The sequence below is a fragment of the Gorilla gorilla genome, chromosome 12 (assembly GCF_029281585.2).
Source record: "Gorilla gorilla gorilla isolate KB3781 chromosome 12, NHGRI_mGorGor1-v2.1_pri, whole genome shotgun sequence".
Lineage (NCBI taxonomy): Eukaryota > Metazoa > Chordata > Mammalia > Primates > Hominidae > Gorilla > Gorilla gorilla.
Window position 1 is genome coordinate 31,321,380 of NC_073236.2, and position 14,242 is coordinate 31,335,621.

At 34.8% G+C, this 14,242-nt stretch overlaps 1 protein-coding gene across 2 annotated transcripts in view; it reads right to left on the bottom strand.

Annotated features, from left to right (window-relative positions):
- The window catches only part of LOC109028262 (putative ankyrin repeat domain-containing protein 20A2), a 43,540-nt gene that overhangs the window by 1,448 nt on the left and 27,850 nt on the right, over positions 1 to 14,242 (bottom strand). For both annotated transcript variants that reach the window (XM_055378994.2, XM_055378995.2), the window contains exons 10-14: positions 13,035 to 13,063; positions 12,871 to 12,943; positions 6,828 to 6,898; positions 2,595 to 2,758; positions 1,003 to 1,183 (exon numbers count right to left, since the gene is read on the bottom strand). In XM_055378994.2, the coding sequence (XP_055234969.2) occupies positions 1,003 to 1,183; positions 2,595 to 2,758; positions 6,828 to 6,898; positions 12,871 to 12,943; positions 13,035 to 13,063 (518 nt within the window). The remainder of the gene's footprint in view (positions 1 to 1,002; positions 1,184 to 2,594; positions 2,759 to 6,827; positions 6,899 to 12,870; positions 12,944 to 13,034; positions 13,064 to 14,242) is intronic.

Consider the following 14,242-nt stretch of genomic DNA (forward strand, 5'->3'; position numbering starts at 1 on the left):
GCATAAATTCCAGAAAGTTCAGAAATGTATTTAGAGTCGATGAATTTATAAAAGTAAACACACACACGCACACCAGAGAATTTTTAAGAATATCAGAATTGGAAAAGCCTTTCCCTGAATTACAACAAACTCAAAAGCATAAATTAAAGCATTAACAAATTTGACTAAATTAAGATATATCAAAAAATTGCATTTACACTTTGATGTCTAACCCATACACCACCCTGTAGTAAGAACTTTTGTTCACACGTATTTGGACAGATAAAATTTCCCAGTGTTATTACAGTTCTGTTTCACTGATAACATTCTATTTCAGTTTGACTCTTTTAACACTTTTATAGTCAGTTATAAGAATTACATTCACTAAATCATAAACTAGACATTATACTAGTCACTCCTATATACATTCATTGATGAACTCATCTAGTTACCACAATTTTGAAAAAAAAATGTTAAAAATATAAGCAAGCTACAGGATTTTCCCCAGGACTTCTGACTCTACTTCTAGTTCTCCAACAGATCAGTTACTTCTGTGGTGTAAATACACCAATATGAAAGAAAACTTTTATTTCAAAACATCAATTGTAAATAAGATAAAATTTATAGAGCTCTTCTTAGAATATCATGAGATTATTTGTGATTGCAATAATTTCTGTTTCCTCTTTATAATATTAGGTGCAGTAATCAATATGAAATAGGGGAAAGTACAAGGAACAATTTTACCTGGAACAAAATTTTTATCAATAGCTTATCACTAAGTATATATTATGGCATATTACTGTTTTCAAAAGCTCTTTGTAATAAAATAATATCCTATGTGGATGCCAAGATTTATAATAAATATTAAGAATTGTACCTGTAAGTGTCATCATTCATTTTTAAAAATGAGATAACATTTCTGGATTTAGACCTAAACAATATATATTAAATCAAGTGGATATTATAAGTAACAGTGATAAGATAAAGTTTAAAATATAGAATTTTTACCAAAGATTGATTTACCCGATTTGGAGTACTTCTTGAAGTCTTTGATTTCATCTCTAGTGACTGAACAGTTGGTTCAAGTTGTTTTGCTTCAACTTCTTTCTTATATTGTTTCTCTTTCCTTTCTAATTCTTCTCTATTTTTTTTGTACAGCATATTAACATTTGTTTTTTCTTCATTTTCTTGTTTTAAGGTGCATCTGCAGATAAAGACATTTATCTTAAAATTCATTTTGTTAAAAAATAAAGAGTTCATCCTGTGATATACCTCTGCAGATGTTGTTTATTATCCTAATACAATTTCTATGTTCTGGATTATTTTTCTTTTGCAGTTCTCAGATATTTAATTTCTCACTTCAACATCTTCAAAAGAATGCATATACTTGAAAAGTAGTAAGGAAAGAATATTCTGCTAAAGTTTTTGTTACTAGTCACTCTAATATATATTAGAAAAAAGGATACCGGAGATAATTCAGTAAAGTTACAGGTTCAAAATTACCTTTTTAAATCACACAGTCATAATTACTCCCTAATTAGAAAAGACCATTTACAATCAACTAAATTTTTAAAGTTACTATTTATTGACAAGCATGTAAGTTCACTAGAAATCAATTTTCATCTTTATGAAATATTGCAGGTGTTTCTCTAAATGATTTACAGAGTGAGATGACACCTTCCGATGTCTCTCACACAAACTATATCTGCAGATAACTGTCATCCAAAACTAGGCTAAAGAGTCTAACATCTGTTTCCCCACACTTTTTATAATTCTTTCTTAATACTTTCAATTCACCTTCTTATTACATATATTTTATATATTCATTAACCTATTGTTCATTGTGTGTAATATATAATTAATGCCCTTAATAAGTATGTGTATGTTTACACCAGTTATGTTTTCCTGTGAAATCTAGTCCCAGAAGTGGAGTTGTTGAGTTAAAGGGATGTCAGGCTATTTGAAATTTTGATACACAGCACTAAGTTACCCTTCAGAAATAATTTACTAATTTCCTATACCAACAGTATATGAGAATGCCTTTTTCCTCACATTTGCCAACACTAGTAATTACTTTTTAAATATCAGCATGACTTTACAAAATATATCTTATTTTATGTTAATTTGCATTTTTCTCATTACCAGGCAGGGCTAAATACCCCTGGTAAAAATATAAAACTTGTTAATCATAAGGAATATTAGTCCTATTTTGAATTAGTTTATAGCACAATGACAATTATCTCCTGTGAAATACTGCTATAGGCGGCCAGGCACGGTGGCTCACTCCTGTAAACCCAGCACTTTGGGAGGCCGAGGTGGGCAGAACACCTGAAGTCAGGAGTTCGAGACCAGCTTGGCTAACATGGTGAAATCCTATTTTTACTAAAAATACAAAAAATTAGCCGGGCATGGTGGCACATGCCTGTAATCCCAGCTACTAGGGAGACTGAGTCAGGAGAATTGCTTGAACCCAGGAGGCAGAGGTTGCAGTGAGCTGAGATCACACCATTGCACTCCGGCTTGGGCAACAAGAGAGAAACTCCATCTCAAAAAAACAAAAACAAACAAAGAAAACCCAAAACCAAACAAAAAAAAACACACTGCTATAGGCTTACCTATCATGCTCTTCCTTCAGCTTCTTGGGAAATTGCTGAGGATACGTTTTCCCAATCTTTCTTTGTTGGGTTAATCTGCCAGCAGCAGCGGAAGATGTACTATCACATATATTTTCTGAAAGTTGTATTTTTTCACTTTTGTTTGTATTATTTCCTTCTTTGACCTTTAATAAAAGTAAGATGAGGAATAATTGTTATTATTTTATTCAATAAAAAGAACTTTTTCCCAGACTTTTTTCACTTGATTCAGGTTAACTATCACCACTTTAATGATAAAAGTATTTTGTGCTTACTTTAATTTTATCATTATGCATAATTATTATAAGATACTCTTATTTTATCATCGAAATTTTTGTCAACTCTGCTCATTTCTGTTTGAGTGAATAGAAGAATTTTCTAAAATTTCAAAAAGGGCTCTTCTCCATTTTGTGCTTTTATTCCCATCCACTCTTTGCTATCTGGTATAAATTTTTATGCTGTCTGGCCGGCAGAAACAGAGAAATAAAAAGACACAGGCATAACATATGTCTTCTGTCTTTACTACCCGGATTTTACATGAAATAGCCAGATTAAGAGGATGTGACCTTGTAGGCCTTCAGGAACAGTAAAGAAGTTTTCCCTTTTCTGTACTGAGCTACTCTTTTCCCCACTGCCTTTTATCTCTCTTTTTTTTTTTTTTGAATCCTGTGGTATCAAAAAAGTAAAGGTTCTCTTTGAATTATGGGAACCAACGTTTGCCACAACACAAGAAGCAGAGTGAAACTGCTGAGTTTCTAGTGCAGAATTCTGGAAAATGAGATGCTTCCCAGATTTCACATTCAATTACCACAAAAGTTTATAGGTGGAAAACATATGGTACAGTTACCTACTTTAACCCCATTATCTACTGATAATGGGAGTCAAAGCAACCAAGACATATTAAATGTTTCATCCAGAGCTCTTGAGGTGGCATTCACACTAGCATTTCATGGCACCATATAACATGATACAATTCCATATTGCTGAATTACATAAATTACCAGATAAATTTATCAAATTAGTCAGATATATTAAAAGTCTAACTTGAGCAAAGCAATTTAATGCCTCAGAGGGTGGAAAAAGGCCTCATCTGCTTTTACTTTGAAAGAAGAAAATCTCTAGATTTTTGTCTATCTTTAGAACACAATGTACAGAACTCAACTTTCTACTGAAGAGTCAAAGGCTAAATTTTTGGCTAAGAAATTATGCTTCTTATATGATAAAAATCATACATGCAAAAACTTACCATACTTTATTAAACAACATAATGTAAGGTCTGATTCAACAGAAATATTGCAGAGTGGTGATTTTTTAAAATATGTGTAAGTATATGTTTGTTTTCAAAAATATTGGAAATAACCATGATGGGACTGTAAGTTCAAACAGTTTGAGCTAAGCAGATAAACTTGCATGCATGAAAACACATTAAACAGACTCATTTGGCTGGGAATATTCATTGCAACTCTCAAGGCTAGATGTGTTTCTGTGGTTTGTCTCAGTCATTGCTTCCCTTCCATTGTATTCCCATTCTATCATTAAATAAATGTAAATCATCTCTAAATGAATACAGAAAGAAGTATCTAGAATCTAGAGCTTGTTTCTTTAGCAATTTCTTTATGTTGATCTGGTTCAGAAGGTCACATGGTATATGGCTGAATTAGTTTCCCAGCTCATACGCCACTTGGAAGACTGATAGTGAGACATAGGTTGATTAATGAACAAACATTACGAGAACATTCTCCAGAACCATTATTTACATAGCAGAACTAATCTACTTTGACACATATTTACACATTTAGATAACCCCACTGTAACTGTACACAAGAGATTTTCTTGAATAGAAAATTTGACTAAATCAAATAATTGATAAAGAGGAAAAAGAAGCAGCAAGTGAACCTCGGTCTTTTTGAAGTTGGACTTGCTTTTCTCCAAAGCCAGGAACTCAACTTGTAACATGCCTACCTCATTCTTTTTTTTTTTATTATTATTATTATACTTTAAGTTCTGGTACATGTGCACAACAAGCAGGTTTGTTACATAAGTATTCATGTGCCATGTTGGTGACCTTGGAATATCTTCCCATAAGTCTTCTAGCTGTATTTTTGATGTTCTCTCACTATGTGGCAAAGAATAACTCACATTTTACAATTCAAGATTCATGCTTCTGTAGTTGTTAGCACTGGGATTGCCATATAGTGGCTGCTGGAATAAACGCTGTATTGGTTTTCTGTTTTTATAAGTATCTGTAGCAGCAGAAATACTGTGGCTTTCTATCTGAATCATATGCTTCATTTCTTTAGGGTGGGTAAACAACAAATCAAAAAGACTTTCTGGATCTCTAGACTGAGGCCAATGCCTAATGTCCAATATCCAATTAGTGGTATCTGGGTTTACATTTTTTGCCATTTGCATGTCAAACTCTTAATCATCTTTCATTTCAATCATAATTACTGGGTTCCTTAATTTTTTGGTTTCTGTATCATTACAAAAATATTCATCATCTGTGTTAGAAACAAGCTATGTGTCTGGTTTGCTATCATTTTTATAGTCTGATTTATTTTCATTTAAATGAAGCTTAGAAGATGACTGGTAAGTGTATTTCAGGGACCTGGAGTGAGAATGGAATAAAAAGACATTTGACATGGGCTTCCTCTGTTCAGGCGCTGCCTGGAATGCCACAGAGTTAGACCCTCCAGATGCATCTTCCTCCTCACAATCAGGGACCTGATTCATCAGATCAGGGGGCACTCCTTTTTTGTTCCTCCCTCTTTAGAGTTACTATGTAGGAGCTCTTCCTCAGGGCAAGCAGTAATTCTGGAGTTTTCAAAACTTTCACCAAGATTCAGCTTGAACTTGTTTGTAATGAATTTTAAAGAAAGTCATGAATATACAGACAGATTATTCCCTTTATCACAATTCTTACCCAGTTCTGGTTCTTGAGACTTTTTTTTTTTTTTTTGGCAGGTGCAAAATGGAAAACAAATTTGCTTGTTTTGTTTCTCAGATGTCTTTTCTGTCAGAGTGCGTGTTTTAAAATTAGCTTTAATCAAGTATAAACAAAAATACTAGAAAATAATTAAAATTTAACTGTGAAACTTAATCTATGTGTTGCCACTCTTAAATTATGGGATTGTAACTAAAAAGTGAAAAATAATTTGCCTTGGCTTAACATAGGACAGAAATATGAACCGGCAAGCTGAACTCTTAGCATTTGTTTGGATTAAACTTAATGCATTATGTGTAAAATCTACCAGAAATGAATTCAAAGCTGATAGGTAGTATTATAAAATCTTCCTCTCTTACAAAGATTTTACCTCAGCATACCAGAAAAAGTGAGCCCCTACAGTACGTGTATATTTCTGAAGATTAACTAGAGACTAGGCAAACACTGAATTATTAAGAGCCAAACTGAACACCAATAAGAAAGGGAAGCAAAATTTTAAATTCTAATTCAAATAATATACTATGATAGTGTTATGTATCTAGATGGATTATCTGCTTATATCCATTTCTAATATATTTTAAGTTCCACTAGTGATAGTGGATGGATTTTTTAAATTTTAGTAACATTTACTATGAATTTACGTCAAAATAAAGTTATCGTTTGTACCCTGACACCAAAGGTCCCATTCCACAAGGTAGGATTCTCTTAATAGGCAACTGGGTTGACTTTTATGACCCCATTCACTCCCTGAACACAGACACAGAAGTCAAATGGTGACCACAAAACAGAATAAATCTTTAACCTCGGCACTGGTGACCAGCAATATAAAACTGCAACATTTGAACCACTGGCAATGATGACTCCTTTAACACTACTTTAACTCAGTGGCCATTGTTGTTAAACTGTTCGTAATTTCTATTCGTTAATAATATGACCCAGTATTTCATGTTACCTTCTGTATTAGGAGTAAGGTTATAAAAATAAAAGAGCAAGATAATTCTGAAAATGTCTTGCCTCAATTCCAAGGGTAAAGACAGCTATGAGTTACTAGAGATGGTAAGAATTACCAGAATAACTAATAGTTACTAGAGATAGTAAGAACATCTTAAGTTTCACAACTGGTTAAAATGTTTTAAAAATTAAATATAAAATTGTGATCTATCGGATTCTAAAGGTATAGTCTAAAAGGTCATGTCATTTGGACTATGCTTTGTTACTAAAGCAAAAAAACAAAACCCAATATTAAACAAGAAACTTAAATTTTCATATACCTGTGGTTGCTTCTTTTCACTTCTTTCATGCCTTTCTTGCTGTTCCTCTGAAGCCACTGGTAAGGCTTGTTCTGTTGACAAATTCATTGGTTTAGTTCAAATGAACTAAGAACAGTTAGATAAAGACTATAATCTATATAAAAATAAATAGAGAATAACATTTCTTTGTCTTTTATATTTTGAGAGTTTCAATGAAGCTTAATGTTTACTGAAATATTTAGTTCTTTAAGAAATACTTCTAATCATCCAAAACTTCAACAAACCACTTGGGGAGACACTAGATATCACCAGGTTCAAGCCATATGAAATCTCAGGGTCACTCACAAATCGTTCCACCCAACATAAATCAACAAAACTGTTAGAAACAAAACAAAATTTTGAAATACAGTCAAAATATACAATGTAACACTTTACTATACTTCATAACAGTATCTTTTTAACAAGACACTAATTGAGTTGGCAGTTACTAATAATTTGCAAAATTATTGTTATTTATACCTTAGTGTGCACCCCATTTTTTACATCGCATATGTTTTCCCCTACTATTCTGAAAAATTTATTTTCATCTTTTAAGACTCAGAAAGTAGGCTGGGCATAATAGCTCACATCTGTAATCCCAGCACTTTGGAAGGCCAAAATGGGAGAATTGCTCAAGGCCAGGAGTTTAAGACCAGCCCGGGAACCACAGATAACCTTGACTCTACAAAACATTGGACAGGTATGGTGATATGTGCCTGTAGTCCCAGCTACTCAAGAAGCTTAGGTGAGAAGATCCCTCGAGCCCAGGAGTTTGAGATTGCAGTGAGTCTCGATCACACCATCGCACTCCACCCTGGGTGATAAGAGTAAGAACTTGTCTCCAACAACAGAAAAAGAAAAAAAAAAAAAGGCTCAGAATGCTGTGTGAAGTCTTCCTTGATTCTAGCTATCTTTCTCCACACACACAGGTGTCTGCTTCCTTGGAGTCCCTTAGTACTTTGTCAATTTTTCCAGTGTCACTTTACCATCTGAACTGCACATCATGTCTTTACATGTCGATCCCCTTTGCTGCTAGACTGTAGAGGACAATCTTTTGAATCATCTTTGTATAAACAGTCTTAATTTTGCTAAATAATTACTTATTGAGTTCCTGCTAAGTGTTAGGCACTGGGGTATAAGGAAGGAAAATAAAAGCTGTCAGGGATGGCTTTCCTAAAGATCATGCATGAGCTGAGACTTAGAGAGTAAGGTTAGCCAGATTAAGTGAGGCAGAGGGCAGGAAAGGGTGAGCACATGCCAGGCAGCAACAAGAGAGGGAGAGAAGCCTCCAAGAGTATGTATTTCTCTGCAAAAGAGGAATGGTGAGGGGGCCATTACCAGCAGCTCAGTAATTCCAGAGAAAAAGGCAGATGGGGAAAGGGCTACAGATGGAGATTTGGGCAGAAATCAGTTCCCTTTTCTTTTCTTTTTTTGGGACAAGGTCTTACTCTGTCTCCCAGACTGGAGTACAGTGGCATGATCTTGGCTCACTGCAACCCGGCTTCCCAGGTTCAAGCAATTCTCCTGCCTCAGCCTCCCAAGTAGCTGAGATTACAGGCATGTGCCATTACCACTTGCTAATTTTTGTATTCTATTAGAGACGGGGTTTCGCCTTGTTGGCCAGGCTGGTCTTGAACTCCTGACCTCAAATGATCCACCTGCCTCAGCGTCCCAAAGTGCTGGGATTATAGACACGAGCCACCATGCCCAACCCAGAAATCGGTTTCTGAAATCCTTATGTAAAACTTTAAGATGCTTGGACATAGGTATTCAGGAGTGGTTCACAGATCTATTTGCATTAGAGATAATTAACTCTAATTATTGTGAGGAGCATAAAATTCTGAGGCATATAAATCAATGAACAAAGATAAAATATAAGGCAGTGTTGCAAAGATGATGCAGGCCTGAGGAGATGTTTTCAGAAATATTTAGGATATAAGTATCAGTGGCCATTATAAGAATGAATTTTTATTGAATGAATAAATGTATATATCTGGGTCCCTGGAGAAATACACTGTGCTCATTACTTTACAAATTTTATCAAATGAGAAGTAAAATAATATACATAAACTGTTTCAGTTACTTGTATTTACTTTACACTTTTTCTGTTTCAGTTTTACTGTGCCAAGGAAATGCATTTGGGTTTTGTGGTGGTTGTTGCTGTTGCTGCTGTTGTTGTTGTTGTTGTTGTTGTTGTTGTTTGAGTTTCACTCTTGCTGCCCAGGCTGAAGTGCAGTGGTGCAATCTCAGCTCACCACAACTGCTGCCTCCCAGGTTCAAGTGATTCTCCTGCCTCAGCCTCCCGAGTAGCTGGAATTACAGGTATGTGCCACCATGGCCAGCTAATTTTGTGTTTTTAGTAGAGATGTGTTTCTCCATGTTGGTCAGGCTGGTCTCAAACTCCCAACCTCAGGTTATCTGCCCGCCTCAGCCTCCCAAAGTGCTGGGATTACAGGCACGAGCCACCGCGCCCAGCCACATATGGGGATTTTGTTTTAAAAGTTCTGTTTCCTGGATCTACCAAGCTCATGAGAAAATAGAAGCAAACAAGTCATTTGCATAGGTAAGAAACTTTGGATTTATACTTTGTCATCACTACTCTAGAAGATTATCATCATGTTTTCTAAAATAAAATGTTAATTCTAGACATAAGGGGAAAGAGAAATTAAAACTATAGGGGTGAAAAAATATTGCATAATTTATTACTGTTGACCTGACCATATGACTGATTAAGGGCACTCAATTTAACTTGTATGTGAAGTAGAGCCCATATTAGATGCAGTTAATCAATAGACCAGGTATTCTAGCAGAATTAAATTTGATGCTCCTGTGTTATCTTTAAATGATACAGTTCTTCTGAAAACCCATACTCATAGTGCATGATTATCCATTAAGACAAGGTGATGGAATGTGTGAATACAGCTGAGGAGACACCACAAGGCAAACGCTCAATGGTTCCCATTAATATTGGGGAAATCAACATTATAATACAGAAAGCCATAGGCATTATTTAATATTTGGTTTTGGAAGGTATTTTTAGTGACACTGCATACAGTTGTACCTAATAATTGCAACATTAGAGATGTAAAAATAAAACAAAGGCACATTGTGTTTGAGTAGGAAATCTGTAGACGTCCAGCTGGTTTTCTATTCCAGGCCCAAAATTCTAAATATAATCATGGGACCCACACACAAATTTATGTTAAATACCAACTTCAATGAAATTACTCTTTCTCCTCATTCTCTTTGTTATTTATATGTTGCTTTCCTTAAGGGAAGAATACAAATGCCTTGCTAAGAAGCATTCTGTTTGGTTGTAGGCTGCATAAAGGGAGTAAACACAAAGTACATTTGACCACAAAATGACTTTTTAAAAGCCAGAACTATGGTAGCATGAAGCCAACTGAGGTAATCTAGAATAAAATTTTCTATGTTTGTTTCCCTTCTTTGCTCTCTTTCTACTCTAATAACTGCAATTCACAGAGGTAATGAAGAGTATAATTCCCTGATAAAAACACAGCTCCAAGATTAATCCTTTCTTTAACTATGAAGTTCGCGTGTCCAAAGTCTTGAAGTTGCTGTCTGATTTTTGATCACGGATGGTGATACAGATATTTATCATCAACTCACAACTTCCCAAATCTTTGAAAAGTCTTACTATTGATGGTTCAACTAGTAGAAACATAATCTAAAATATCTGAAAATAAAGTTTTTATTAGAATGTAAATAGTAATACAAATTGTAATAAGGTGTAAAAGTTCTTTCTTCACTGAAGCAGGACCATGATGTCCTCTACCCCACAAACACACTACTCCCTCATGGTCTAATGTATTTTAAAAGTCCTGTAATTGCTATTAACTCTGACAAGTTTACTTAACTTGTTCTAAGCTTCTGTTATTTACTGCAATTTACTTTATCACTCAACAATCTCTATTATATATGTTGTTTTCCATGAGAAATTGTTTTATTAATAATTAGGATTCTTCAGGGATAAGAAAATATTTGAATAACTAAGTTTGTGCATAAACACATTAAGGTCAAATACCCATGACAATATTGTGTGTTTCTGCGCACTAGAGACAAAAACTTCAAAAACAATTTTAATGAATATACATTAAAAACTGCTTTCATTAAACTGAGATGATCTTCCCTCAATGCATGAATACCTTCAGAATTCACATAGACCAAAGAATTCTATAAAACATAATAGCCTTAAAAATCTTATTTGTACCTGGCACAGTGGCTCCTGCCTGTAATCCCAGCATACCGGCAAGCTGAGGCAGGCAGATCACCTGAGATCAGGACTTTGAGAGCAGCCTGGCCAACATGGTGAAACCCCATCTCTACTAAAAATAGAGAATTTAGCAGGGTATGGTAGCACATGCAGGTAGTATCAGCTACTCGAGGGGCTGAGGCAGGAGAATTGCTTGAACCTGAGAGGCAGAGGTGGTAATGAGTCAAGACCGAGCCACTGCACTCCAGCCTTGGTGACAGAGCGAGACTCTGTCTCAAAAACACAAGCAAACAAACAAAAAACCTAATTGTTCCCACATAAGTCTATGTTCACACAAGATCTGAAGAGTACTCAACACCGTGAGACAGGACAGACATAAATTTTAAAAGTTATATTCTGGTTTCTGTAAAAATAAAATGGTTGAATTTAAGCTTTTAAGACAAGTCAAGGAAAAGAGCAAAAAATGCAAAAGTGAAACTTGAAAGGTCATTTTCCCATCAAGGGCTCATGATCCACTGGACATTCACAAACTATATTGCTCAAAACATTAGTTCTGAATTTTGATCTGAGTATCCCTGGAGTTGCAGTTTCATTCAAAGATGTCCAGGAGGTCAAATAAGACAATATCATTTGCTATTTTCAGTTTTCTTTTCTGAGAACAGCACAACAAACTTCTTCAGAGAAATGAATTGTCCTAACTTCATAGGCTAAAGGCTCATGAGTCACAGTTCTAAGGGCATTTATAAAATATGGTGGTGCATGCTTGTATTCTGAACTTTTCAACTTTAAACTCTCATATAGTAAATATTAATAGATACAAACTGATTAAAGAAAAGCCCACTTAATCTGACATTATTTTTATTTTTCTTTCTTTCTTCATTTATCAGCAACAGGAGAGTCTAACTAAATGTGGTAAAGTGGTATAAGGGAATACAATGAAAAGTGTAAAATGAATTAAACCGGAGATAATCATATCAATGTGGATACATCTGGAAAATATAATACAAAATACACCAAAGAAAGTGGCAGAAAGGCATGTAAAGTGTATAACCACTCACATACCATTGTAGGACACAAATAAAAAATTCTGCATATAATTTCTGAGCATCACAATATAGTTAAAGATTTCAAAAGGGCATTGAAATGAAAAACAACCAACTTATGATGTCGGTAGCCTCTATGCAATCATGTTTTAAAAACCTTAACACCAAAAAGTCTCAAAATCACCATTTTAAAAGACTGTGTCTACCAGTTATAAATGAATCATTACTTTCCTCATTTTTAATAGTCAAAGATGCCACAAACACACACATACACACAGCTATATATACACCTACACACACAGTCTTGCTCATTAGAACATCTGATTGGCTTCAGATCATCAGTGTAATAACACTAGCAGCAAGCCTCTACAGTTAAAACAGAATCTGACATGTTAATAAGTAAAGCTTTCCTCTAGGTAAAGATCAGAACTCCAACTAGCACTTAACTCACTGGAAATATCTTGGAGTCTCAAAATTCACTGCTTTGAATCCCTGACAGGTATAAAAATTTTATACTGAAAACTTCATGCTATTCAAAACATTAAAAGAGAAACATCTGACTTAAAGCTTACATTTTTAAAATCTTTTTTATGCTTCTAAATTTATTTTTATTCAAATATGGATACCAACAATAACATTTATGTCAATGCCTTCCATTCAATTTTGAACAAATAGAATTAGGAATAAGAATAATGTGAGTACTTCCAATCATTGAATGTACTTATTTCCAGTGTTCCATTAAATGTACCTGCTCTGAATGTCTGTACATTCTTTCTTTGTACTGCTCCTTTCACAGCAGGATCTTCCACTTCAGTGCTAGGCTGAATGGGTTTTAAAAGAAAATGATTCATAAATCATATATATTTTATACAACATGGAGTTAGTGATTCAAAAATATGCATAATTAATTACCTTCAAGGAAGGATGTTTTGCAGGAGGCCCTACAAAGCAAAGGGGATATGTCATCAATTATATGTAACTATGACAGGGCCAACCAAACATTCATGCAGTGGTACTATCGAGCTGAATTCTCATGCCTAGCTATAAAAATAATTACTTAAGGTTTTGAGGGTTCTTCTTGGCTTCTTTTCACTGCCTAGGACGGCAACATGACAGAAACATAATGAGGAAAATAGGAATATAGGATTCCTAAAATGCACAGTTTACATTTCAGTAGTGAGATTATGTTTCAAATGCCTATACCTAAAATAGAAAAGCATGGATATCACCGTGAACACGTGGACTGATGAGGAGAAAAGGGACCATTAAACAGAGGAGCAAATCAAACCTGAGGGAATCGACGTCAAAGCTGATGGTGAATGTACAGAGTATTTTAACTCAACACATCAGAGGCATTGCTGCCAGCATGCCACAAACAAATTCCCCTTGTCTTGTCACTGAGGAAATACAGAGTTGGGATGACAGTTCAGGTGAATGTGTGATTCACCTCTCATCAAAGAAAGTGTTCTACATTGATCAGCTAGTATACACACTTATGAAATGACAGCTAATCAAACTACTCATTTTTCCCATGATCACATGGGCTACTGCAGCACCTACATTTCTCCTGTCCCCTCATTTGGCTTTGAATTAGAGCTCCTTGATCCACTCATGCAAGGTGGTCCATAAAACACATAAAATAAACCATGTCGAATAAGCTTCCGATATCAAAATATTTATCAAAAAAGAAAACACTGAATTACCACAGACTTGCTGGATACGAATACATATTTATAGTTCAAAATCAGTGCAGTATTTCTTGAAAAAGAGAATTTTGGTATTCACAGAATGAATTTTATAATATGATTGCTTCTAAAATTAACTAAGTTTGGTGTATTATCTTACACTGTAAAGGACTTTTATAAAACAGCTATCATATCAAAGAACTGGCTGTCTCAAAAAAAATTAGTCAAAGCATCTATATGCAACTTAATCACATCTTATTCACTCATGTCAGTGAAACTTCTCTCTCTGAGGCCTGACAGTTATCAAGTGAAATGAGCTGCTGTGGTTTACCCCAACTCTAGCACTCCCTCCTCCCTCCAGTACTCTCCACAGCAATAACCTCTTTTGTGAGACTGGGCATATGCTGAAGCAACCGGAAGTGAGTTGTCTCAAGT